The 27,652-nt window shown below is 44.2% G+C and overlaps 1 protein-coding gene and 1 long non-coding RNA gene across 8 annotated transcripts in view; both read left to right on the top strand.

Annotated features, from left to right (window-relative positions):
- CR2 (complement C3d receptor 2) overlaps window positions 1-27,652 on the top strand; it is a 194,513-nt gene that overhangs the window by 106,021 nt on the left and 60,840 nt on the right. The window contains exons 11-17 of one of the 7 annotated variants that reach the window (XM_065594556.1): window positions 1,770-1,855; window positions 2,700-2,894; window positions 3,995-4,189; window positions 5,093-5,161; window positions 6,272-6,319; window positions 15,343-15,441; window positions 19,452-19,494. The exons of the other annotated variants lie outside the window; for them this stretch is intronic. Of the exons in view, the coding sequence (XP_065450628.1) occupies window positions 1,770-1,855; window positions 2,700-2,894; window positions 3,995-4,189; window positions 5,093-5,161; window positions 6,272-6,319; window positions 15,343-15,441; window positions 19,452-19,494 (735 nt within the window). The remainder of the gene's footprint in view (window positions 1-1,769; window positions 1,856-2,699; window positions 2,895-3,994; window positions 4,190-5,092; window positions 5,162-6,271; window positions 6,320-15,342; window positions 15,442-19,451; window positions 19,495-27,652) is intronic. 7 annotated transcript variants of the gene reach the window in all.
- LOC101949827 (uncharacterized) lies at window positions 22,169-26,437 on the top strand. The gene is made up of 2 exons (XR_010600937.1): window positions 22,169-22,994; window positions 25,017-26,437. It is a non-coding gene; the product is annotated as an uncharacterized LOC101949827 (long non-coding RNA).

Genomic DNA, 27,652 nt, shown 5'->3' with positions numbered 1-27,652 from the left:
GTTCTTGTGGCAGCATTGTACTTGATTTAAATATCTCTTCACCCTCCCCGCTAATTGAATGGATTGCGTTTCATGGGCACACAAATGACATGAATGTTGGTGTTGTGTAGAGTTTTGTTTTTCTGTATCACAACTTTAGGTGGCTTGTCCAAGCAGCAGAGATTGGACTCCCAAGGGATGTTTGGGTGGGGGGAGATGTCAAGGCCCAGTCTCAATTAGATGTATCTGGGCGTGGGGAGGTAACTCCCTGGGGCAAGGCTGGCTCTCCGTCTCCACAGAGGTGGGAGTTAAATCCCTTGGTTTATCCTCTAGATTGGTCATTATCCTGTCTTCTGGATGAAGTAGATTTGATCCACAGACATTTCTGAGCTCTTGTTGAAGGACTTGGTGACTTTCTGTGCAGTAGGCTATAGGGGCCTCAGGCTTTGGAATTGTGCAGGCCTATGAGAGCTCTGGGTTTAAAGACACTGGTTAGATCTTGGACAGTTCAGATGCTTGAATTTTGAATATGGAACAAGGCGATGGCAAGTGGGTGACAGCTTAGGGCAGCTGTCTTGTCTCCCACTGCTGCTGTCGGCAGGTTGTCTGTGGGTGTAATTCTATTTTACAAACTATCACCTGCTTGGCTGCCATCTGTTCGTTCTCTCTCTCTCTCTCTCTCTCTCTCTCTCTCTCTCTTCCCTGCCTTCACAGGAAATTGATTTCTTCAAGTTCTTTCACTTCAATGTAATCGAATGCTTAATGTGTTCTGTAGTGAAGACCAAGTGTAGCTTTGCCAGTATGTTCACAACTTTGTGTGCTGGGTTTAGCTGGACCTTCTGCTAAATGGACTTGGAGATGCAGTGCTTCTGGCTGCCCAGCAGGGGCAGCATTGGTAAAAGTAGGAGAAAATGTAACAAGAGCTGCTTCAGCTGAGCCAGCCTGACACAACAGGGCAGAGAAGAGGTTTTTAGTTCTTATGCAGAGAAAAGCAGAGTAACTCTAAGGTGCAGAATGTCAGCGGCTCCAACACGTCCTCCTACATGTTAGAAACATAGACAGCTTCCTACTCAGCAAATCCAAACCCTTTTTCCATGTCAAAGCACTGTGAGCAGTAATCTGTAAAATAACTAGTTTTCTGGGTATTTGAAGAGTTCTGTAGCAAAGGTGGTAGGGTCTTCTTTCACCTCTTGGCAATAGGAGTGCAAAAATGTCTAATTTAGAAGAGGGGTAATTTGTTCCCCTTTTCCGAGGATTAACAAGTATTCCCAAACATCTGCTAAGCATAGCCCAGAAGCAAGGATTCTCTCCTGCTAAGGCTTTTGGGAGCTATATCCTCTGGTTTGTAGCTCGTTATTGCCATTAACTACACAGGGCCTGGTCTTCACGTACAGCGGCACAGCTGTACTGTTGTATATAAACATGCTCTTGTACTGATAGGAGAGTCTCTCCTGTCAGCATAGTTAATCCATCTCTCCAAGAGGCAGTAGCTATGTTGGCGGGAGTTCTCCTGTCGACATAGCGCCGTCTACGTGAGGGGGTTAGGCCAGTATAACTGTCACTCAAGGGTATGGATTTTTCACACCCCTGAGCAACGTAGTTGTACCGATATAGATGTGCAGGGTAGACCTGGCCTTAGTGTTCCTTGGTCCTATGGTGTTAGATGTGTCCCTTTTTCAATGGTTTGTCTCCATCTACTGGCAGAAAGAAAGCACGTTCCATCTTTTTGGGTAGTTAACTAGCTCTTTGCTTACATGAGTAACAAACTTGAACCATTTTTCCTTCTTTAGGTACAGATTAAATGGACCAACTTCTGCCAAATGTGTGGTTGCGGGAAATGGAGTTGATTGGGATAAAGAGCTTCCACTTTGCGAAGGTAAACTAATCTAATGGTTTTAAGAACGGTTCACATCTGGAGATGATGCAGCATAGCTGGTGCTTCAGAGGAGTCTCTGTTTTTACTTTGGCGTTTAATCCAAATGACAGATGAGTTGGGGGGGAGGAATGAAATCGTACTGTGGTTCACCATGGTGTTTGGATGACTCCTAGAGTATCAATTTTTAGTTTGTTCACCTGGCACTGTTTAATATGCACAATCCAACAGGCCTCATGGCTCCTCTTCACTGTTGTATCTGGTGTAATCCTGCAGTTCACTAAGTAAAAGGCATGATAATGACTTCAAAAAGTTTTGACCCTTCACAAACCTGACTATCCACTTAAAATTTGAAGCTCTTTGGGAGTGAATCACGATTAAATTGCCTCTACCTTAATTTGATCTCTTGGATGCTTTCTGGGCTTGTTCTGTCAATCATGCTGCTGATGGTCCAGTCTGGAATCAGCTGTTGCTACAAGAAATGTCCTAGTTTAGTTTTCTGCTGGTGGAACAACACTACCTCTAGAGACGGCGGGGGAGAGGTTCTGGCTCCCTGAGGCTAATGTTGGGGAGGGGCACGTTCTGTTAAGGTCATCTTCCAGAGTTGGTGTTTTATGGAGCATCCTCCTTGAGCAATGGACGTACTGGGTTGGGTCAAGCCTAAAAGCAGAAAAATCTTCAGAATCTGAAAGGGGTCTTGCTTCAAATGTTAAAATGCAATGTTAAGTCCCCTTCCAAATGGCTAAATAGCTTTCTGGGGGGATCTGAGACAACTTTAAAGGTGAACTGAAGAGAGTTTCACTAAGAATGTAAACTTTAATTTTCATGTTGACATTCTTTGCTTCAGCAATACCTTGTCCTCCACCTCCTCATATCACCCATGGATCCCATACTGGTCAGACTGTACAAAAGTTTTCCTTTGGCTCAGCAGTAACTTACAAATGTGACCAGGGCTTCTCTCTTATTGGAGAGGCCTCCATTCATTGTACAACGAAAGATAATGTCAACGGAGAGTGGAGTGGGCCTGCCCCTGAATGCAAAGGTTAGTAGCGTCTGTTTTTATCCCCTTCTTGTTCTACTATCTCCTCCCAGGAAAAACTGTGTTTTGACTACTAAGTAAACCCATAAACCTGAGGAAATTCAGTTAGTGCTTAGTCCCTCTAAATACGTATAATGAAAACTAGTTACTGTTGGGAAAGTAAAGAATGACTAACACTTCATAAATAAGCGAGCCTTAGAAGCAGGATTGTTTGGAAATCATATTTTTCATATGTCGATCATATCGATATTTTTGGGAGCGGGGAGACATGATGAAAGTGTAGGAGGATCCATTGTGTTGCTGGTTCCTTCTGTAGAAGCCACATTTCAAACAAACAAAAGAAACCCAGAGCACTCTCTATCCCTACAGAACATTCCCCTAGAGCTTGCTGTCTGGTGTATAGATTCCAGCCCCACTAACGACCTAAACACAATTGAACCCTGAACACATAGATGGTGGGGTTCGATTAGTTTCTCATTCCTCACCAAATAATCTCTGCTGCTTTTGAAGTCTTTCATCCAACTTTTTTTTATTTAGTGTAATTCCTCCCTGTTAACTATTCCCTTCCCTTTCCCTCAAAACCAACCAACCAACCCTGGACTCCACACTCAAAATCTGAGGCTGTTTTGGAGTGAAATCCAGTATTAAAACTTCTTCCCAATTTATTTGCTTTAACTTTTTTGTCCTTTTGGACACTACCTGGGGTGGATCTGTCAACCAGGCTATCGCCATCTGGTCTAGAAGCAGCTACAGTTAGGAGGAAAGTTCTAATTTAAGCTTTCAGCTTCTGGAAAATTGTAGAAGCGCAACTATTGTCTTTCAAGGATGTCAATCAAAGAGTCCCAGCTCCTTATATATAATGTGGGGGAGGGATGTGTTCTGATAAGGCTGTTATCCGGGATTTGTTTAACAGAGCCAAAATCTTCTAGCTGAACGGATGTGCCTCACGTTTTGTTAAAGCACAGTACTATTTACACTCTCAAATGGTTGAATTTTTCCCCCTTTTTGGGAGGAATTGTAAACAAATGTTTACTTAATCTTTACAGTTCTCCTTTAACTGAAATGTGCATTAATACTCATGATGCCGTTCTCTTTTCCTTCAGCGATTACTTGTTCTCCTCCTCCTAATATTGCCAACGGGATGCACAATGGCAGCAACATGGAAATCTTTGACTGTAACTCATCGGTAACTTACAAATGTGATGATAATTTCTCACTTACTGGAGAGGCCTCCATTCACTGTACAACTAAAGATAACATCAATGGAGTCTGGAATGGGTCTGCCCCTGAATGCAAAGGTGACTGTGTGTTTTTATCTTCCTCTTGCTCTACTTTCTCCCACCAGAAAAAAACAATATTTTGATTGCTAGGTAAAGCCATAAACACGAGGAAATTCAGTTTGGCATTAATCATCTAAAGATATAACTTGTGGGAAACCTGGTTGCTGTTGGAAACATAATCCTTAAAAAGTGGCTGTCCCTGCACGTGCACACAAGGAGGAAAAATTAAGATCTCATGGGTGACCTTAATTCTGTGATTTTCTAACTACTGAATGCTTTGCAATTTTAATAACTTGTTTCTGTTAACAGGATTGTTAACACCAGTCAGTAGAAATAATGAGAGTTGAACTCATCATCTCCTGGTTCCCAACACGGTGCACCTTCTCCTAGGCCAAAGGATATTTTGATGTGAGGGATGGAGATGCACAGTTCTGAGTTCCACATAACACCTTGCAGAGAATGCTCAGTGAGAACAGCAAGTTTAAGGGTTTAGAAGTCACTCTAGGAAGTTTTGATGAGTAAAACTGAAGGGAAATTACAGATTTTGGCAGTTTGTAACTCATGGTGGCAGCAAGAGACACCACATTGAGCCTTTCACATCCCTGCTGCAAACTACGGAACAGTTAGAGCTCTTAAAAAAAAAAAGAGAGAGAGAGAACTTTTGTAAAGGGAAGTGGTAGGCAGCTCAATGTAGGGATTGCAATGGGCTTCCCCTAGAATATAGGAATGGGATCCCAGCAGCAGTCTACAGCGTAGCCCAACTGATAGTACAGGGGCTCTCGCTGTGACAACGTGTAATTGTCTCTAAAGATGCAGATTCCTAAACATTCGTTTGGCAAGCTCCTGGCTCTGAGTGGCCAGCTGGTGATGGGAGACTGATGTAATGTTCATAGCTGCTTTTTCCTCCTCTTTTTGCCTTAGTCATAATTATCCAGGACAAACCCACGACTGTCCCTCCTAAAGGAACAGAAGTAGCTGGTACTTCCTCAGGTAAATTGGAAAAACTTTGATTTGCTGAAAGTCTAGAATTTTGGGTTCAAATTTCCACTTAAATAAAAATGAAATGTACAGTGTGAAAGTCATTTTAATTTCTATAATTCTGCTATTCACAGATGCAAATATGATGATGCTCACTTAGAGAGCTTGTTGTTCATTTGCACACTCCATGCTCTCCTGGTTTTCCTACCTCTTTCATTGTTCCTGCACCATTTCTTTTGGTTATCAAAGCCTTTTGGTGGATCCTTCTCCCCCTTCCACTTTCCAAAGGATTCCCACAGCGCTCTGACCTTGGCCCATTCCTCTGATTCCTCTCAATAGGAGAGTGACGTGGCCAATACTGTGGGTAAGGAATATTATTGTACGGGCTGATTGATGGCAGCTCTAATGAGAGGGATGGGGGCAGGGACCTCCTTTTTGTTGTGTGGTCTACAGCGCTTAGCACAGTGGGGCCCTGAGTCATGACTTGAGCCCTCACGCGCTATTGCGACACAACTAACAACACTACTGTTGGCTGCAGTAGGGGGTGGCATGTGAAAATCTTCTATTGCTCTATGGCATCTAAGCACTGATCATTTCAGTGGCACAAACTCTGTTTCTTAGGTGAAGATTTTCCTGGGACAAAGACCGTTAGTCTTCAAATCCATATAGTTATCCCAAGGATGAGAATTCAGGAATAGATAATTTACAGCTGAGAGAATTAGCTCTTGGAATGACAATAGGGGTAATGCACCTAATGCGTGTGGATCTTCTGCAGACTCGACGGTATACCGAACAGAGAGAAATATTAGAGAAAATCAAGTGGGTAAAACACTGGGAAGGGGGTTGACGCTAGCAGTTATTCAGTCTGACTGAATTTTCACTGGCATGCTTGGGGGCTTTTCTTCAAATGTCTTGGGGAGAGATTCTGAGCAGTTGTGGATTTGATTCTTTAAAATTCAATATGTTTTGTCCTGTGCTTGGCAAGACAAGTTTCACTCCAGTCTGTTTGTGGGCATTTACGTCTTTACATGCCTGGAATCTCTGCCGGCTTTTTGGTTTTTAAAATAGTCAGTTGTGTGGAGAGCACCTCAAGAATTTAATAAAACTTTCCTTTCTGTACAGGTTCTGCGCTGAACACAGCTGGCAACTCTGCTGAGCCTGGAGTTGAAGGTGAGCTACTGAGGTGGGGAGAGAAAACACTTGAGCTGTTAGACAGGGTAGCGCAATGCATGTGGTGAGCAGGGAAGCCTGGCTGTAGGGAGCTTCAGAACTGGAGCTGGCCACATCCCTTCAATTGTTTTTCAAATCTATTACACTAAGGAACCCCTGAATGTTGCTGATCCATGTGGCTGAATTTCGTGCATGACATTGGAATCACATTGAATTTCTGCCAAAAATAAATAAATTTAAATAAAAATTCCCTTCTAGTCAGTAACTTAGGGAGACCGCAACTATACATTTGTTTCTTAATCAGCTTAAATTTTTTGTTTTTTGTTTTTTTCCTAACTCTTTTTTCTCCATTAGCCAGTTTCCTGCCTGGTTTTTAAAATGTTTTTCATTGAGCTTTATTTATACAAAAACAAAAAAGAACCCAAACTGTGTGTTTCTGCCAACACTGAAGCCATGAGTAAACCTGAGTCCTACACCTACAGTTATGATGAACAATATGGGTACAAGTGAATATGTACATTCCATTTGTCATACTAACATTCTTACATTTGAGACTATAAATTTGTCAGTGATGTATTTCCTAAGGGAAATAGATTCAGTAATTCCAGGAGCCATTGAAAGGCCACTTCAGAGCACTCTTTGCTACTATTGTAATCTTTCATACAATTTCCCTAAAAATCTTAGTCTCAGCATAGCATTTACATGAGTCTGATTTCTAAATGCAAAACTCACTGACATCAGTGATTGTGGTTCTGTTCAATCTGTGGCAAGGAATTACCGATTTAATGTCTAACCAGCAGCCAGGGCCGGCTCTAACTGTTTTGCAGCCCCAAGCAAAAGAAGAGTGCCGCCCTCCATAGCACCGCCATAACACACACGCTCAGCACCGCGCCGCCACCCCCACCCCCCCGCGGAGCGCCGCGCCGCCAAACACCCCCAGCCCCCCGCGGAGCGCCACGCCGCCGAACCCCCCAGCCTCCCACAGAGCGCCGCCAAAGACACTGCCCCCGCGCCGCGCCACCGAACTCCCCAACCCCCCCTGCGGAGAGCCGCTGGGCGCCGCCGAACACCCCCCACCCCCTGCGGAGCGCCGTGCTGCTGAACCCCCCTGCCGAGTGCCGCGCTGCCGAACCCCCCCCACCGCCACACACATCTCCCGCCAAACACTCCCACCGCCGAGCCTCGCCGCCACACACACCCTGAATCCCGCCCCCGCGCGCCCAGCCACCGAAACAAAAACAACCCACCCCACCACCAGCGCCGCCCGACCGAACCCCAAAAAAACCAACCCTGAGCTCCCCCCCCGCCAACCCAAGATTGGCTGCCCCTTACCAGGTGCCGCCCCAAGCACGTGCTTGGTCGGCTGGTGCCTGGAGCTGGCCCTGCCAGCAGCTATGGAAGATACTAAATTACCTTACTCTAGTAACAGGTTTCAGAGTGGTAGCTGTGTTAGTCTGTATCAGCAAAAAGAACAAGGAGTACTTGTGGCACCTTAGAGACTAACACATTTATTTGGGTATAAGCTTTCGTGGGCTAAAACCCACTTCATTGGATGCATGCAGTGGAAAATACAATAGGAAGATATATTATATATATATCTACACAGAGAACATGGAAAAAATAGGTGTTGCCATACTGTCTATAACGAGACCAAGGGACACCATCATAGGACCTAATCACATCAGGCACACCATCAGAGGCTCGTTCACCTGCACATCTACCAATGTGATATATTCCATCATGTGCCAGCAATGCCCCTCTGCCATGTACATTGGCCAAACCGGACAGTCTCTACGTAAAAGAATAAATGGACACAAATCAGACATCAAGAATTATAACATTCAAAAACCAGTCGGAGAACACTTCAACCTCCCTGGTCACTCAGTGACAGACCTAAAAGTTGCAATTCTCCAGCCAAAAAACTTCAAAAACAGAGAAACTGCAGGATTGGAATTAATTTGCAAACTGGACACCATTAAATTAGGTTTGAATAAAGACTGGGAGTGGATGGGTCATTACACAAAGTAAAAACTATTTCCCCATGCTAATTTCCCCCCTACTGTTACTCACACCTTCTTGTCAACTGTTGGAAATGGGCCATCGTGATTATCACAACAAAAGTTTTTTTTTCTCCTGCTGATAATAGCCCACCTTAATTGATTAGTCTTGTTATAGTTGGTATGGCAAGACCCATTTTTTCATGTTCTCTGTGTATACAGTAACTCCTCACTTAAAGTCGTCCCAGTTAACGTTGTTTCATTGTTACGTTGCTGATCAATTAGGGAACATGCTCATTTAAAGTTGTGCAATGCTCCACTCTTGTGTTGTTTGGCTGCCTGCTTTCTCCACAGCTGGCAGCCTCCCTACGCCCCCCTCCCTCCCAGCACCTCCCACCCGCCAGCAGACCCCGCAGATCAGCGCCGTCCCCCTCCTCCCCGCCCCCCTCCTGCCCACGGCAATCAGCTGGCTTGCGGAGTTTAGGAGGCAGGAGGGAGGGGAGGAGCGATGACTCGGCGCGCAGGCTCCCCCTCCCTCCCCTGCCTCCTGAACACTGAAAACCAGCTGATTGCCCAGTGCAGGAGGTGGGGGAGAGGGAGGGGGAGCCTGTGCGCCGAGTCCTTGCTCCTCCCCCTCCCTCCTGCCCGGGGCAATCAGCTGGCTTTCAGCGTTTGGGAGGTGGGGAGGGGGGAGCGAGGACTCAGCACGCAGGCTCCTCCTCCCTCCCCTGCCTCCCGAACATGGAAAGCCAGCTGATTGCCCCGGGCAGGAGGGAGGGCGGAGGAACAAGGACTTGGTGCGCCTCCCCCCTTCCTCCCCTGCCTCCTGCCTGCAGCAATCAGCTGGCTTGCAGCGTTCAGAAGGGATGGGGGAGGAGTGAGGACAAAGCCTGCGAAGTAAAGGGGGAGGAGTAGGGCCGGTGCAACCACTAGGCGAACTAGGCAGTCGCCTAGGGCGGCAAGTGGTTGGGGGCACCCAGGGCCCTCCTCAGGCATAGGCAGCTGGGTGGAGCACTGCTGGGTCTTAGTGTCCAGCCTCCTGGTTTTCCTATCCCTGTTCTGACCCTTCCGGCAGGCTCTGAGTCTTCCTGGGAAGGGGATCTACTAGTTAAAAGAGAAAAAGTCTCCAGCCTGCCAGACCTATTAGCACAACACTGAAACTGTTAAAGAGCCATTTAAGGGGTAATGAAGACATTTAACAGGCAAATGTTAAGATATAAAATCCTTTGTTATGCCTAAAATCTTTGGAAACATATTTTTTAAAGTTGATGAAATTTCATAAACATGTGTATTGTTATGGAGATCACACACAGTAGATTAGTGTTCTCTTTTTCTAAAAGCAATGAACATTGTTATGACCACACTCAACCTCTGTGACTGATTAATTTAAAATAATGTCTGAGTGAGTTAAATACGTAGTAATCTGGAATGATTACTTTATGAAGGCTTAAGAGTACATTTAAAATATAAAATCAGCTTAGAAATACTAATTCAGAAAATGTAAAACAGAGAAGAGCTGCATCATGTATTCCATAATATTTAATGTTGTATTTAGCAAGACAGCTGACTCGCCCTTACTACAAAGTTTTTGCAAATAAATTTCTGACAAACTTCAGGGCATATCAAAAAACCTGTGACTGACATTTTTTTATTGCCAAGTTTTGTGCTTTTAATTAGGTACCTTCTGCATGTCCATTCTGCGTGAGGGAGAGGGTACAGGGGTCTCTGTGGGGAACTGTGACTCTCCGCCACCGTGAGGCGGGCCAGGCATCTTGTTATTCTTTCTGCTTTGTCCCTCCGCCCCTGTCGGGCTGCAAGCTCAGGCTGCCGTCGGGCATAGAGGCACCAGTTTAATAATACTGCATAGTGTCCCATAAATCCTAAGGACGGCCCTGGGGGCACCAAAAAGCGGTGTCCTGGCTCGGCAGGAAGGAGCCACCGTCCAGAGGCACCGGAGAGCCAGAGCGTCAGCTCGCGGGGACGGTGAGCCCCAGCCATGGAGGAGCCAGCGCAGCGCAGGGGGGGCAGGAGCCCTGCAGAGGCAGCAGCGCCGCTAACAGGGAGCAGCCGCGCCCCCCCGCCCCTCCTGCCCATGCTCCGGCCTGGCGCCCCCCCGGGGGGCTCCTGCAGGCTGCAGCAGATGCATGCAGGCAGAGGCCCTCGTGCACCTCCCAGCTCCCCCATTGCCACGCTTGGGCTTTGCAGCTCCCGGGCATGTGAGCCACCGCTGGGGCGCGGGGCCCTGAGCCTGCTCCAGGAGGGGCAGTGGCGGTGGTGACTCACACTCCTGGGAGCCGCAGAGCCCAAGCGTGGTGAGGGGGGAGCTAAGGGGGTACACGGTGGCCGCCGCCCGCATGCATCTGCTGCAGGAGCCCCCAGAAGGCGGCTCCTCCCTGCCAAGCTGCTGCAGCAGCCCAAGCCCGGCAAAGCCAGTGAGTGGACTCGGGGTGGGGGCCGCTGGGGTCGGGTGGGGAGGGCTCGCGGGGGGGCTGTGCACCCTCCAGGGGAGTTCAGGGGACAGGGAGGGGGGAACTTGGTCTGGGGAGCAGCCTCTGGGCATGGCTGGCCCCTGGGGTCTATAAAGACTCCTTGGGATTTGCCCCTCAATGAACCGATGTTTTGGGGGAGGGGGCGCAAGGTGGAAGTTTCGCCTAGGGCGCAAAATATCCTTGCCCTGGCCCTGGGGAGGAGGTGCGGGGAGAGAAGTGGGTCAAGGGTGGGGGTTTGGGGAAAGGGGGGAGTGGATGGGCCGAGGGTTGAGCTCCCTGCCCCCGGCAAAGTCAGTGCCTGTGCTTGCAAGAACAGCAAGAGGCGCAGCCGGACAATCCTTCCTCTTCCACTCTCTGACTCCACCTCCTCAACCAAGCTTCATACTCAGCAGTGGTGATTGTAGTATTAAATTGTTTTGTTTAAAACTTATACCTGTATTAAATTGCTTGTATATAATGCCTTTTGTCTGGCAAAAAAAAATTTCCCTGGAACCTAACCCCCCTGTTTACATTAATTATTATGGAGAAATTGGATTCACGTAACATCGTTTCACTTAAAGTCGCATTTTTCAGGAACATAACTACAACGTTAAGTGAGGAGTTACTGTATATATCTTCCTACTGTATTTTCCACTGCATGCATCCGATGAAGTGGGTTTTAGCCCACGAAAGCTTATGCCCAAATAAATTTGTTAGTCTCTAAGGCCTGGTCCCCACTTAGTCCGGACTTCGGACTAAGGTACGCAAATTCAGCTACGTTAATAACGTAGCTGAATTCGAAGTACTGTATTTTCTGGCGTATAAGACTACTTTTTAACCCAGGAAAATCTTCTCAAAAGTCGGGGGTCGTCTTATACGCCGGGTGTCGTCTTATAGGGCGGGTGCTGAAACTTCCGAGCCGGACTGGAGAATCTGCGGTCGCCGCATATGGTGGGGGGAGCTCAAAAATGGCCGCGGCCGCATCCCCGCCCAATGACGAGGTGAGGGAGCGCCTCACCGGGAAGGTGTAAGTGAAGGGCGGAGCAAGCTGCAGGCGTCCGGGATGCCCGGGGTATGGAAAAAAGAGAGAGAGCGGCGCTGTGCCCAGAAAAACACGCCTCTTTCACCCGTCTGGCCTGCCCTTGTATCCTATTACCGTACCTCCTTCTCTGCCTCTCAGATCTCGCTCCTGAGGACTGCAGTGAAGCGGCGCAGGCGCGCATGTGCGAGATCTGAGAGGCAGAGAAGGAGGTAATAGGATACAAGGGCAGGCCAGACGGGTGAAAGAGGCGTGTTTGCGCTACTGCTCTGATAGTCTTGGAGATAGGGAGGGCTGGGCAGGCAGGGAGAGCTGACCAATCCAAGCAGGCTTTGTATACAACAACCAGCCAATCGCCGGTAAGGTACATCGCTTGCCGTGATTGGCTGGTTGTTGTATACTGGGTACCACATACAGTACAGCACCAGTATCTGTACCTGTTCATACAGTATAGCACCAGTACATACAGTACAGTATACAAATGTCCAACAGTCAAAACCCCATCATGGCTCCACCAGCAAGAAGAAGGAAATATGAAGCCAGTTTCAAACTTAAAGTTGTAAACTTTGCCATGGAACATAATAACTGCGCTGCTGCAAGACAATATGGAGTAACAGAAAAGATGGTTCGGGACTGGAAAGCAAATGAAAAAGCATTAAAGAGTATGCCAAGTGGTAAGTGTGCATTAAGAAGAGGCACTCCACATTGGCCAGAACTCGAAAAACATGTAGCAGACATGGTGAATGAGCATCGCCAAAACGGTTATGTAGTGACACGAAATAAAATACATTTGTTTGCACTTCAGTGGGCCAAATCTAACCCAGATCACAGCAACAGATTTAAGGCCACTGTATCCTGGTGTACTAGATTCATGGGAAGGCATAATATGGTACTGAGGCAAAAGATGAAAATTGCCCCAAAATTACCTGCAGATCTTGATAGCAAAGTAAATAGTTTCCATCGATACGTAATACAACAGCGCACTAAACATGGCTATGCGTTAAGTAGTATTGGAAATATGGATGAAACTCCAATGAATTTTGATATGGTTGGAAATAAAACTGTCCATCAAAAAGGTGAAAAAACAATTTTAATTAAAACAACAGGACATGAGAAGTCCAGTTTTACAGTGGTACTAGGATGCACAGCTGATGGCGCCAAACTGAGACCAATGATTATTTTTAAAAGAAAAACAATGCCGAAATTCAAGTTCCCTGTTGGTTGTTTTGTACATGTGAATGAAAAAGGCTGGATGGATGAAGAAGGGGTAAAGCTATGGCTTGATAATGTATGGAGCAGGCGACCAGGTGGACTTATTCAAAAATGTAGTCTACTGGTGTGGGATATGTTCAGGGCTCATTTAACTCCCAGCACCAAGCAAATGCTTGCAAGACTAAACACAGATGCGGCAGTTATTCCTGCAGGATTGACATCGTTGGTACAGCCACTGGATGTGTGCCTAAACAAGCCATTTAAAGATCACATTCAAGAACAGTGGAATGAATGGATGGTTAGCGGCGAAAAGTCATTCACAAAAGGAGGAAACATGCATGCTCCACAGTTGGATGTTTTGTGCAAGTTTGTCATAAAAGCCTGGAATGATATTGATGCAGAAACAGTAATCAAGTCTTTCAAGAAGTGTGGCATATCAAATTCATTAGATGGTATGGAGGACGACTACTTGTGGCAAGATGAAGAGGAAGCCGAAGCTGAGACCACACCATCTGATACGGAATTTGATCCATACGATGACTGCCTTACAAATGTATCACAAGATGTCATTGATGTACTTATGATATCAGATGACGAACAGGAGGATTTTGAAGGCTTTTAAAGGGAAACTGTCACGCCAGCAAACCCTGTAAAAATACCGTAGCTTGCAGTTATGATGGGCGTTGCTAACTCGCCAGGGACTTGCCCGGCACTTGCTCTCTCTCTCTTGTTTGTTATCTTCCTCCTATCATCATCAGTTCCAGTTTGGTTGACAGCTTAGAAAACAAACAGCATGGCAGCTCCCATGGGTTTATTGTCTTATCCTTCCTTTCAGCTTTAGAGTGAATTAGGAAAAGTTTAATCCACTTGCACTGTTTTATGTTTACATGTTTGATGACAAACAGCCTTATGTTTATAAGTGACAGTTTTCCTACTAAGTACCTGCATGTCATAAGCATTTGAATTAAAATTACCATATTGAAATCAAATCTGATGTTTTTTTAATTTTTTTTTGGTGTGCGTTGGAAGAGGGGTAGTCTTATACGGCGAGTATATCCCAAACTCTATATTTTAACTGGAAAAGTTGGGGGTCGTCTTATACGCCCAGTCGTCTTATACGCCGGAAAATACGGTACCTTAGTCCGGACTTACCGCGGTCCAGACGCGGCCGGAAGTCTCCCCCCGTCAACGCCGCGTACTCCTCTCGGCGAGCTGGAGTACCGGCGCCGACTGTGAGCACTTCCGGGATCGATTTATCGCGTCTTAACCAGACGCGATAAATCGATCCCAGAACATCGATGGCGTGCCGCCGGACCAGCCGGTAAGTGAAGACTAGGCCTAAGATGCCACAAGGACTCCTCGTTCTTTTTGCTGATACAGACTAACACGGCTGCCACTCTGAAACCTGTTAATTGTGCTGTAGATGTTTGGGCTCAGGCTCGAGCTGGGGTTGTAGGACCCTGCGAGATGGGAGGGTCACAGGTCTGAGTCCAAATATCTGCATCCCCGTTAAACAGCCCCTTAGCCCGAGAAAGCAGGCATGGGCCAGCTGCAGGTGTAGAATTGCAATGTGGACGTACCCTAACACTAACCTATGACGACGTGCTAGGGTGGATATTCTGATACCCCATCTGGACAGCCCATGTGTAATGATTCTGTGCTTATTCGGTGTTTTGGCAAACAAATGGCTGGCCAGTGCAGGCAGGGCTGGCTCCAGGGTTTTGGCAGCCAAAAAAAAAAAAAAGCCGCGATCGCGATCTGCGGTGGCAATTCGGCGGAAGGTCCTTCGCTCCGAGCGGGAATGAGGGACCATCCACTGAATTGCCGCCGAATAGCTGGACCTGCCGCCCCTCTCCGGAGTGGCCGCCCCAAGCATCTGCTTGCCAAGCTGGTGCCTGGAGCCGGCCCTGAGTGCAGGCTTGGAAAATGAGAGCCTAGAAGTATGTGTAAGAGAATAGTTAACATCCCTTGGTTTATATTGTAGAAAGCCTTTAAACTGAGATTGGTTCATACATTTTTGCAACGGTTTTCCTGCCTGTATTACAAGATACATATGTATGCAATCCCTTGAAAAATTGCTTTTCTTCTTTGGGAGGTTCTCAAGGGGTCAGATCATGGTTTCCAGTAGCTAATGATTATTCATTTTATACTCTGGTGTGTTATGTGACTCCATTGATTTTTCATTCATATCTGGTATAATTTAGGGTACTAAGTGTGGCTTCATATGCATGGATTGTGGATGAGTTCCTGTAGGTTATTGACATGAATATGGATTCATATTTTAGCTCACATTTTTGTTCTCTTTAGGGCCTGGCATTGATACACACTTTGGCATCGCCATCATCGCCATCATCGCCATCATCGCCGGCATCGCCATCATCGCCGGCATCGCCGGCATCACCGTCAGTAAGTAACTTAATAGTGAAAAAATAATTTGATACACTAAAGCTATGACTGTGTTTTGAGGTTCACAATCCAGGCTATTTGAGTATTGCACTTCCTCTGTCTCATTTCCCGCCTCCTGCTTAACTCCTAAAGGTCCTTAGATTTAGGATTCTTGGATTTCTCTGCCACTGACTAACTTTTTGCCCTTGGGTTCCATGTAAAATCTATGCCCATGATTGAGATTGCATTGCCGTTCCCAGGAGAGACGCCTGTATTAATACTCTTAGTTATTTTCTCTGTCTGTAGGTTTGTAATTTATTCACAATATTTTCCTGAGCTAAGAAACCTGCTGTGATTCTGTCTTAAATTTGTGTGCCCAATATTGGGGAACTGAAGGAGTGAAGAATCTCATTTCCCCCCTGCTCCCTCATGAAAAGTTTCACTTCTGTAGTTCTGTCTTGGGTGAGAATACTTCCTCCACACTTAGGACTGAAGAACAGGAGTACTTGTGGCACCTTAGAGACTAACAAATTTATTAGAGCATAAGCTTTCGTGGACTACAGCCCACTTCTTCGGATGCATATGCATATGGCTGTAGTCCACGAAAGCTTATGCTCTAATAAATTTGTTAGTCTCTAAGGTGCCACAAGTACTCCTGTTCTTCTTTTTGCGGATACAGACTGATACGGCTGCTACTCTGAAACTTAGGACTGAGTATTTGTCTGGTGCTCACCAAGAATGGAAGGGATAGAAGCCAGGAAGGGAAATTGTCAGAAGATCCAAGCAAGCCCTTCCTAGGTTGGATGTGACAGTCTAGCATTGTGGGAATAAGAAAGTTGTTACTCTCAGTGGTTTGAGCATAGGCCTGCTAAACTCAGGGTTGTGAGTTCAATCCTTGAGGGGGCCATTTAGGGATCTGGAGCAAAAATCTGTCTGGGGATTGGCCCTGCTCTGAGCAGGGGGTTGGACTAGATGATCTCCTGAGGTTCCTTCCAACCCTGATATTCTATGATAAATGAAGTTCCCACCATACAGTTAGTCAGTCTGCAGTGCAAAGGGCTCCACTTCTCAGAGCGTGGGTGTTTAGTCATCATGCTAGCAAATTCTGAACACACATGCAACCTTTTCCCAAAGAATTCCCACAAAGGCTGTAGTAGCTTCACCTTTGTGAACAGTTTTTTCACTGTATAGGCCCCCATTCATCAAAGCACTTAAGCTTACGTATAAATCCCACTGAAGTCAATCAGAATTAAGTATGTGCTTTAAGTTTGTGTTTAAGTGACTTGTTAAATTGGAGCCATAGAGCAGCTTTGTCAAGCAGCGGGTACGGTCCCTGTGTGTTTGGGGCACAGCCATGCTAGAGGCGGCTGTTACAAGCAGGTTTCTAGCAGTTTTCCTGATCCATGTTGTCAAGGCTGATTCCCAACTCTGTCACTCTGAGTGCAGTAAGTGGGGGCCCGCAAGGATTTAAATATTTGCCACTCCAGACTTGTATTAAACTCCCAAGGTTACAGCTTTTCTCTCACCTTGGCATGGTAAACGCTGCCACCACCCAAATGCAAAAAAAAAAACCCTTTGAACCCAGGAAGGAGGACTTGGGAATGCCTCCCTGTGGGGTACCCTCAAGCCCTTTCACCTCCGCTCAGGGGAAGAGCTGAGAAAGAAAACAAAGGAAATTAGCTATGGCTACCAGCTAATTAAACAACATGCACAAACCTCTTAGGACACCAAAAATCCAATCCTGTTCTTAAAAAAGGTAAATTTTATTAAAAACAAAAAGAAAGACTATACATCTGGAACTTAGGCTTTTTCTAGATTTTAAAAGAGCAATTCCAGAAATCACGCACCCAAAATAGCTTTCTTGGGGTTCAGTTTAAAGGTTACAAGCAAACAAAAGCATCTGGGGTTAGCACAGAGGAGCTCCACAAGCCAAAATAACGAAAATAAACAGAAATAAACCTGATCGTATCTAGCTAAACATTCTGATCTACTTACACCTTTGGGTTGTTAAAAGTAGTTCTAGATATGATCTGATGATTTTCATATCTGGTTCAAACTTTACAGAGCATTCCTGCTGCCCCTTCTCTTCAGCCCAGAGAGCAACATCAAACAAAAGGGGATTTCCCCATCTGGTTTGGGAACCAGAACCACTGGAGAGGCCCAGGCACTCTCAGAGGGGCAGATTACACCCATCTGTAACATGTCCTTGATCTCCCTTTCTAATGTGGTTTTGGCTTGAGGAGCCATCCGGTAAGGTTGGGCTCTTCTTGGGCGAGAATCACCTGTGTTAATGGAGTGGTACGCCCGTTCTGTCCGTCCTGGGGTGGCTGAAAACATTGGCGCGAAGCTAGTGCACAGCTCCTGGATTTGCTGTTGCTGCTTATGCCCAAGGGTCATGGAAAGGCTCACCTCTTCCACACCACCATTGCTTTTTCTGTCGTAGTAGACTCCTTCAGGCCACTCAGCGTCATCTCTCTCCTGAGCTGTAAACTGGAGAACCTTGATTTCTCGGGAATAAAAAGGCTTTAGAGAATTAACATGGTATACTTTAGGTTTTAGGGTAGGGTCTGGGAACGCTATGAGGTAATTAACAGCTCCCAGGCACTCTCGGACCAAAAATGGCCCCTCCCACGATGCTTCCATCTTATTGGCCTGGAGCACTTACAGGACCATGACTTGGTCACTTACTTTGAAGGAACGCTCTCTGGCATGTTTATCATACCAGGCCTTTTGCTCCTGTTGAGCATCCTGTAGGTTTTCTCGAGCAAGGGCTAGAGACCCTTTGAGGGTGTTTTGCAGGTTGGTTACAAAGTCCAAAATGTTAGTTCCTGGAGAAGATGTAACCCCCTCCCATTGCTGCTTCACCAGCTGTAATGGCCCCTTAACTTCATGGCCATAAACAAGTTCAAAGGGTGAAAATCCCAAACTGGGTGTGGTACAGCCCTGTAGGCAAAGAGCAACTGACAAAGGCAAAGTTTCTTTCCCAATTTTAAAAAGTTCTTCCTTCCCATTGGCTCTTTTGGTCAGGTGCCCACTTTTCTTCTTTATCTGGGGGACTTTTTAACCCTTTACAGGTAAAGCCAGTAAAGAACAGCTACCAAGATGGGGGGAGGATAACTCGGTGGTTTGAGCATTGGCCTGCTAAACCCAGGGTTGTGAGTTCAATCCTTGAGGGGGCCACTTAGGGATCTGGGGCAAAATCAGTACTTGGTCCTGCTAGTGAAGGCAGGGGGCTGGACTCAATGACCTTTCAAGGTCCCTTCCAGTTCTAGGAGATGGGATATCTCCATTAATTTTTTTTTTTAACAGCTAAGTGGCTGGCTGGATATCCATCAAAGGGAGCTATCCCCCACTTTATTTATCACACATGTGGACTAAGAATATGCAAACTCAAACTATTGTGCAGTCTGTATTCCTGTTGAATGGTTCTAAGATGCAACAGTCCCTGTGTGCTAATCAGGGAAAACTGTGCTGAAATCTTAAGTGTAATTAAAATGTGGTTTTAGCTGGCCCAATCTGATTAGAGGTTTTCATCTGCAAGTTCAAGATTGAGAGAATCTGACACATATGGATGGATTCATTTTCTAATTTTTATTTATTCTTTTAAAATATTTCATCAGTCAAGGAAGAAATTAAATAAGCCAAACTAAGCCTTGGACATAAGAATATATCCTATGACTATTTGGTTGAGAAAATTCCTTAAACAGCTTGGAGGCACTTGAAGGGAAACAGATGATGTAACGGTTGAACATCTTGACTGTTAATTAGATTGAGTACTAAACATTATTCTGAACGAGTTAGAAATCTAAACATTCAGCAGTGTACAGACACATTAAAGATGTGATAAATTGGGAGATCCAACATCAGAACCATTTTCTGGATAAGAAAGGGCTTCTCATGATTTTTGATCTGGGATACAAGAGTGGCTTTTCCATACTACTTATCTGTGAAGTTTGCTAGTTGTGTTTACCAAAATGTTAAATAAAATATAACTTCATTGCCTTATCGCTGTTTTTTTGCTTTTCTTCAAGGAATGTATACAGCTTTGAATAAAAAATGGCAAAAGAAAACAGGGTAAGCTAGCCGAAGATTTATTTTTATTCTTTACTAATTTTCAACTTATCCTCATGGCATTTCCTTACTGCATGAACAGGTATTTCCTTCTGAGTTTTACTCTACCTTTTCAGCAGGGGTTGTCTTTTCTTGCATGTACCTGGATGTCAGGAAAAGTTACATATATGGTGCTCTGAAAATGCAGCATTGAAGGAATGATATTTAATTGGTCTGGAATAAAAGAACCACAACACAGCCGCGACTGGCCCAGCTCAGCTGATATGGGCTCGCAGGGCTAGGGCTGCAGGACTGAAAATTGCTGTGTAGACGTTCAGGCTCAGACTGGAGCCCAAGCTCTGGGATCCTGCCCTCTCTAGGAGTCCCAGAGCTGTCTTTCACTGTGATTTAACAGTTTGAAACTAGAATGAGAGTCGGCATCATGTAACGGTTAGCTCTCCATGGACTGCCTGCAAAATGCTCCATGGACCATAGTTTGTAAATTGTTGGACTAGCTGATGCTGTGGTCCAACACATGACCATTGTGCTTCATCAATGTATAAGTCTTAAATGCACAAGAAGGAAAAGATGCTATAAATAAGACTGCATGTCACGAAAACAAGACAGAGCCATGGATGTGTGTTGGGCTGCTCCAGGTACCATGAAAATACAAATATCTCCGATAGATTTAGAAATTCTTTGTTGCTGTGGTTTGGTCCAAAACTCCTTCAAAATTTTGCTTCCTTTGACCCTTCCCTGTCTGCTCCTTAAGTTGCACCGCACTGGGACACAACCCCGTAGCCACGCTCTAGTTTATTTCAGCAGGAATTCTGCACGTGGAGTGGCTATGGCTAAGGCCCAAAGTGTGCACCTTCAGGAATGTTTCTCAAAAGGAGCATCTCAATCTTCAAACCTCTAAAACATAAAAATGGCAAATTAAAAACCCAAAGTGGGATTAGTGTAGAACTGCTCAGGAAGTTGTGTTCTCACAGTACAGGCTTTCTTTGTATCACTGCCAGATAATATTGTGTAAAGGCTTTTTAAATAGTTGCTTTGCTTTATAACATAGTCACTTGAATAATATTCCCCTGGGGTTCATTTATACTGAGATGCCTTTGACTTACACCTAATATCTAGTCTATTTTTAATCTAATTTTTATTTTAATTAAAGATTAATTTTGCTAATGACATGTTGGATTGTGTGAAGTCTGCCTTTTACTGATTAACTTGGTTACTCAACTGTTGTGAAAAGATTTGCATATTTGCCTTCCCACATAAACATGGTTTACAACTGAATTTATAAAAGCACCTGCCCAGTATTGTTTATATGGTGAATGAGATTTCTAGTATGACACTCCCTGGAATCCATACAAGGAAAGCCAGTGATGTCCAAGCCCTGACTAAGCTAATAGACTGCAGCAACCTACAAACAATCATTTATACAATGCCCTCCTAAATATGTAGAACGAAATTCTTCAGAAATCCATTCTGACTTCTAGAATTTCCAACTTTCCTTCTCATTTCTCACTAAATGTTTCATTCTAGTGAGTGTTTTTAAGGAGCCTTATTTAATAGTGTGGACTATTGGACTTTATCCCACTGAAGTGAAGTTTATAATCATGCAATCCTGTTCCGTTTTGTCATGATCATCAAGCAGGTAGCTTGTTTAAGATAAGCTTTATATTCAGAAGCCCAGTTTGCAATGTCATTTGAATAAAATATCCAGTGTTGGCAGTTCATAAGCGAAGATACTTACCCAGCAGAAATGGGCTTCTACTGTAGTAGAAGTAATCCAATGTTGTTGACTCTCATGCGTCGTGTTGTCATGTTCAATTTCTCCATGCTATGAAATCTAGTGGGTGCTAGAATTTCACTGTGAACAATATTGAAAGAGAACCAACCTAAACGTGGTTACTGCAGTCTTGTTTGTATATTGCTGGCAAAATATAGGTAGCAAAATATATGCTCATCAGACAAAAAAAGCAAATTAAATACTAATCTGTTCTTGCTTTTATTGAGCTGTTGAGTCTGCAAGATAAATTATACTATACAGAAGTGACTCTGTGTGGGAATAACATTCTGACTAAGAGACCTCGTTCCCATGGCAAAAATATTGCTTGTTTTGTGAAATTTACTTGTACAACACTTACCCCTCTTGGTGACAGGGTATATACACCTAAAAATTAAATGCCTGATGCTGAATATTGTTTTTCTGTATTGTTAAAACGTAATCCCTGTGAGAATTTTTTACGTTCTTGGAAAGTATAAGGGACATCAGATTTTGCAAATATGGTTTGTTTTATTTTGAGAAGCATTTTACAGAAGGAAACAATGTTTAAGTATCTTGTCCTTGCTAGCTGTAAAATTCCAGAACGGTAATGCTTCTACCACTGCGCTTGGTAGAGAATTCCACTGGTTAATACATCTTACAATCAAAATATTTTCCTAATATTCAGCCTCCAATTTTTTCTTTAAACAGTTCTAGTTTTATAAAAAGGCTCCATCTTTAAAAAAAAAAAAACTACTTTAAATTCAAGTTGTTTGTTATGTGAACATATTTTATTCAGCAAATGTTCTCTCCTTTCTTGCTATTCAGTTGTTACAGTGTAAATCCGGATTCCCCAAAGCATCAAATTACCACAGAACATTATTTCGATATGAATGAATCAAAATGTAATTTGATCTTCAAAGGTATCTATTTTTATAGAAAATTATTTTCCTGTACCCAAAAGCATGCAGGTGGTGTGGTGGTCTTCTGATTAAATGTCATCTGGGAGAGTAGGCTAGAAGTTTACGATATTAAATACAAATTGAGAATATAAATTACTTCTATGGGTTATTTCTTAGTTTTTCTTCCATGTCATGAACAAAAACATTTCATTGGAGAGAGAGAGAGAAGGTGGGTGAGCTGTGTGTGGCTTGAAAGCTTGTCTCTCTCACCAACAGTAGTTGGTCCAGTCAGGGCTAGATCCAGGTTTTTTGCCGCACCAAGCAAAAAAAAAAAAAAAAAAAGGGCGGCGAGCCGCGTGCCGCCCCTTGAAAAGTGCCGTCCCCCAAGGAGCCAGAATGCCGCCCTTGAAAAGCACATGCTTGGAACGCTGGTGCCTAGAGCCGGTCCTGGGTCCAATAAAAGATATTACCTCACCAACCTTGTCTCTCCAATATCCTGGGCCTGAGATAGCTACAACTACACTGCATGCAAAAATATTTCATGTAATATTATTTGATTATCTACTAAAACACTGCATGCCTATGTTTTTCTGCAACCACAACAAACTTGAAGACTTTGTGTGCTTTGTCTGTTAAATGCAGTATGTTGGAAACAGGTATTTGTCTAATATAAATGTTATTTCCATTTCATTACTTCTGCTATGATATAGGTTCTTATACCATGCTTATCAACATCATATCTGAGCACCTTCCGCTAGCGTGTTAAGCATCGTGACTAACATCTGTCATGTGGTGGTTATTCTCTCATCCTCTCCCCTAGGGGAGAAAGGAGTCCAGTGGACTGTCTTTTGTTGGTAGGTTTTCTCTGGAGGGCGGGGAGCATATGTGATGGCTTTTTAAGGTACATTTTGTTATGTATCTGTTAGAGATGACAGCTCAAAGAAATGCGTCTTTCACTTGGAGTGGAAGGTGATAAGGTTTGTGTCGTTTCTGGGGAAGTTCATTGCACAGTCTCAGCCCGGCCCCAGAGAAAGTTACGTCTCCCATGCAGAGGAGCTTGATATTTATTGTAGAGGAGCATAGTTGTAAAACATGATTTTTGTCCTGGGGCCTTAGGCAGTGCTGTAGATATCAGGCCATGGAGTGCCTTGAAAATAAGGACAGAAACCTTGAATGTGATCCAGTATTCTATGGGAAAGCAGTACTGGGGTAGCGGAACTGGAGGGCCAGTGGGGGCTAATGCCTCTGCAGTGGAAATATTGCGGGGGCTGATCTATATTCTCCCCTCCCCCCTGAGCAATATTTCCTCAGTGCCTGTGGAGAGTGTGAAATAGGGAAGCCCGGGCTTTGCTCTTCCTGTGTCCCCGCCCCCTGGGCACTGGGCAGAGGACGTATCTGGAGGCAGGGAATGGAACTGGGCTGGGCAAAGCCACATCATTGTGAGGGGGGGCCGGCATTTCCTCTCCAGAGCAGGAGACTGGGAATTTGGTGAGCGGTTGCTCAGGGTGCCCAGAGTAGGGAAGCAGGACCAGGGACACTGACCTGACCATTTCCTTAGCCTGCCATGCCAAGGTGAGTGCCTGCCCTGCTGCCCAGGCTCTCTTTGGGAATGTCTAGACAGGAATAAAAAACTTTGACTGGCCTGAGTCAGCTGAGTGGGGCTTCCAGGGCTCGGGCTCTGGAGCTGAAAAATTGCTGTGTCGATGTTTGGGCTTGGGCTGGGGCCCTGTGAAGGGGGAATGTCCTAGAGCTCAGGTTGCAGCCCGAGCCCCCCAAACCTGAATCAGCTGACGTGGGCCAGCCACAGCCATGCTAGAAGCCCTGTATCCCTGTGTAGACGTACCCTCTGAGCCTTGGACTCCTTGATGCACCTCCCCACACACACCCAAACCTCAGCCCCCCACCTTTTCAAGTCAAGCTTCTGCTGCTTTGAGCCAGTGTGGAGAGCAGAGGACAGGATTGATGTGCTCCCAGTAGCCTTCCATAGTCCCCTATTAAGAATGAAGGAGAAAATCATATGTTGTTCTTTGGGTGAAAAATAAATATATAAAACCAGAAAGATTATAAGCAAATACAAGATTTCATCTATAAGGAGGCAGCATTGCATGTGCTAGTTCCTCAAATGGATGATATGGCGCTCTGAGTGTGTAGTTACAGTACACAGTGCTTTAAAACAGATATGTGAACTAAAGTAATTGCTAATTGCATTTAGTATATATCATGAAGAGCTTAATTGTGTTTAGGATATATCATAAAGAAGCTCACGTGCACTTCATAAGGACTATGCAGTATTTTACACAGCATTCACATGGTCCATGTTAAATAAGAATATTCGATGTGACTAGACACTGAAGAAACTAATATCCTGCTTTAAAAACGTTGTTTATGTAAATCTACGTAGGTGCCATTCCTGGTGCAGAGCGGAACTTCTAGAGGAATGTTCCAGCTCAGCTTTGTTTTATGGTGGGGAGAAGAGCAGATTCACGGATAGCCTAGTTCTCCGTTAGTTAGCTTGTGTAATTATCAACACTCGTCATCAGTCACTTTTTTGTTGTTTGTCCCTTGCAGTTACTACCTCTGCTGACAAATTAACCCTAGCCTGTGACATCCACAATGCATGTTTTCTCCTGCTTTTTCTAAGGTTTTGCTACTAAGAAAAATATGCCATAACCTCTGCTTTAACCTGAAATGAGTTAAAATGTTTCTGTTCTATGCAGTTACACATAATACAAGAACTAGTATTTGTTCCTGACAATACTGAAAATCCAACCAATGAAAAGTTTAGCCTAAATGAATACTTTGAAGTCTAAAGAAAGATGTGTGTAAGACTGAAGTATAGAACTATTTTCATTTAATTGTTTATCTTCCTTTTACAGTATAAATGATGCTGGCTGATGACTCTGGTTTACGCATTAACAGACATTGGAAGAAAATCATGGAAAAGTTAGGAGATAAATGTCCTACATTTGTACTGAAATTTCTGTAGTGAAAATAGACCCCTCTCAGGTAACTGCTGTTACTTTCACTACAACTTCTCTCCTCTGTTGAGCTGGACTTGTAGTAGGTATCCACTGCATTTGAGTAAAGCAGAAAGACCGGAGGTGGATCATAGCTCTTGCCCTTGAAAATGGCTTCCAAAGCAAGCAAGGCAGTTGGCAGCAGCAAAATTACTTGTTCTTCTGAATATGCAGCTGGTTCCTTATTCAGCCTCTCCATAGTGCTAAATGTTTCCCCTTAAAGAACGTAGTCACCATCAGAGCGGGGCATGGTTTGGATTGTGAGTTGTAGCTTTAACTGTGGACAGCAAGAGAGTCTCTTCAGATCCCTACTTACAAGCTCCCATCATGGAGTGTGTATTACTCTTTAAACACAAATTTAAAGATGCCAGACACTAGGTGGAATGTTGTAGATTCTTCATAAAAACATCCATCCTGGGTCAGACCAATGGTCCATGTAGCCAGGTGCTTCATAGGGAATGAACAGAACAGGGCAGTTATCGAGTGACCCATCATCCCCTGTCAGCCAGTCCCAGCTTCTGGCAATCAGAGTAAGGACACTCAGAGCATGGGGTTGTATCCCTGGCCATCCTCCATGTACTTATCTCATTCCTTTTTTAACCCAGATTTAGTTTTGGCTTTCATGTGACCTTTCTTCAAATTTTCTCTCCATTTACAGATTTTTTTTTTAAGTGATACTACAGAAAAAAGCCAGCTTTTGTTACCGGCTCCACAATGTGTATTCTTACCACAAGCTTGCTATCTAGTGTGTCTCCCCTAAGAGAAAATTAAAAGTAATGTGAATTTACATGTGGTTCGAAAGATGCTCAGAATACTCACTACTGATTTTGCTAAAAATTCTCTCAACGTGAGAATAAGAAATCACATTTGTTTCCTTGCAATACTCTAGCACTTTCTTATAAGAAGTAAGCAGTAAGATCAAAAGTGTCCTCCTGAGAAGTTCTCCAGTGGTTTAGTGCCCACATTATTTTTATATGTTAGTTGTCGAAAAATGTATTTGTAGATCTTAAAATAAACTTTTTTTATATTCAGGAAATGTCTCACACTGCTGCTGAGAGGGGGTGTTTATAATCACTTTGTCATTTATCTTATTAGATTTAAAGATTTAAAATGTTATTTACATCCTTTTTTGTGACCGCAAGCTGCTTTGAGTTTTATTTAGCTGTAAGAAGAAAACTTTTCCATAAATGAAGCAACTATAATTGAAGATATATGTGTTATTTACGTTGTCTTATTTGGAATAGGCCTTTTTATTAAATAAAAGAGATACTGAATAAAGACTCCAGCATCCTGATATTTTTTCCACACCTGTTAATAGAAACTGTCTCATTAACTATTTAAAAGTCTATAAAAGTCACTGGGACCAGATAGCACTCACCCAAGAGTTCTGAAAGAACTCAAATGTGAAGTTGCGGAACTATTAACTATGGTTTGTAACCTGTCCTTTAAATTGGCTTCTGTACCCAATGACTGGAAGATAGCTAATGTAACGCCAATATTTAAAAAGGGCTCTAGAGCTGATCCCAGCAATTACAGACCGGTAAGTCCAACGTTCGTACCGGGCAAATTAGTTGAAACAATAGTAAAGAATAAAATTCTCAGACACATAGAAGAACATAAATTGTTGGGCAAAAGTCAACATGGTTTCTGTAAAGGGAAATCGTGTCTTACTAATCTGTTAGAGTTCTTTGAAGGGATCAACAAACATGTGAACAAGGGGGATCCAGTGGACATAGGGTACTTAGATTTCCAGAAAGCCTTTGACAAGGTCCCGCACCGAAGGCTCTTATGTAAATTAAGTTGTCATGGGATAAAAGGGAAGGTCCTTCATGGACTGAGAACTGGTTAAAAGACAGGGAACAAAGGGTAGGAATTAATGGTAAATTCTCAGAATGGAGAGGGGTAACTAGTGGTGTTCCCCAAGGGTCAGTCCTAGGACCAATCCTATTCAACTTATTCATAAATGATCTGGAGAAAGGGGTAAAAAGTGAGGTGGCAAAGTTTGCAGATGATACTAAACTGCTCAAGATAGTTAAGACCAAAGCAGACTGTGAAGAACTTCAAAAAGATCTCACAAAACTAAGTGATTGGGCAACAAAATGGCAAATGAAATTTAATGTGGATAAATGTAATGTAATGCACATTGGAAAAAATAACCCCAACTATACATACAATATGATGGGGGGCTAATTTAGCTACAACGAATCAGGAAAAAGATCTTGGAGTCATCATGGATAGTTCTCTGAAGACGTCCATGCAGTGTGCAGAGGCGGTCAAAAAAGCAAACAGGATTTTAGGAATCATTAAAAAGGGGATAGAGAATAAGACAGAGAATATATTATTGCCCTTATATAAATCTATGGTACGCCCACATCTTGAATACTGCGTACAGATGTGGTCTCCTCATCTCAAAAAAGATATACTGGCACTAGAAAAGGTTCAGAGAAGGGCAACTAAAATGATTAGGGGTTTGAAACGGGTCCTATATGAGGAGC

This window comes from Chrysemys picta, chromosome 4 (genome assembly GCF_011386835.1).
Source record: "Chrysemys picta bellii isolate R12L10 chromosome 4, ASM1138683v2, whole genome shotgun sequence".
Lineage (NCBI taxonomy): Eukaryota > Metazoa > Chordata > Testudines > Emydidae > Chrysemys > Chrysemys picta.
Note: the sequence above shows the minus strand (reverse complement) of the source record. Positions and strands in the feature narration are given on the sequence as shown.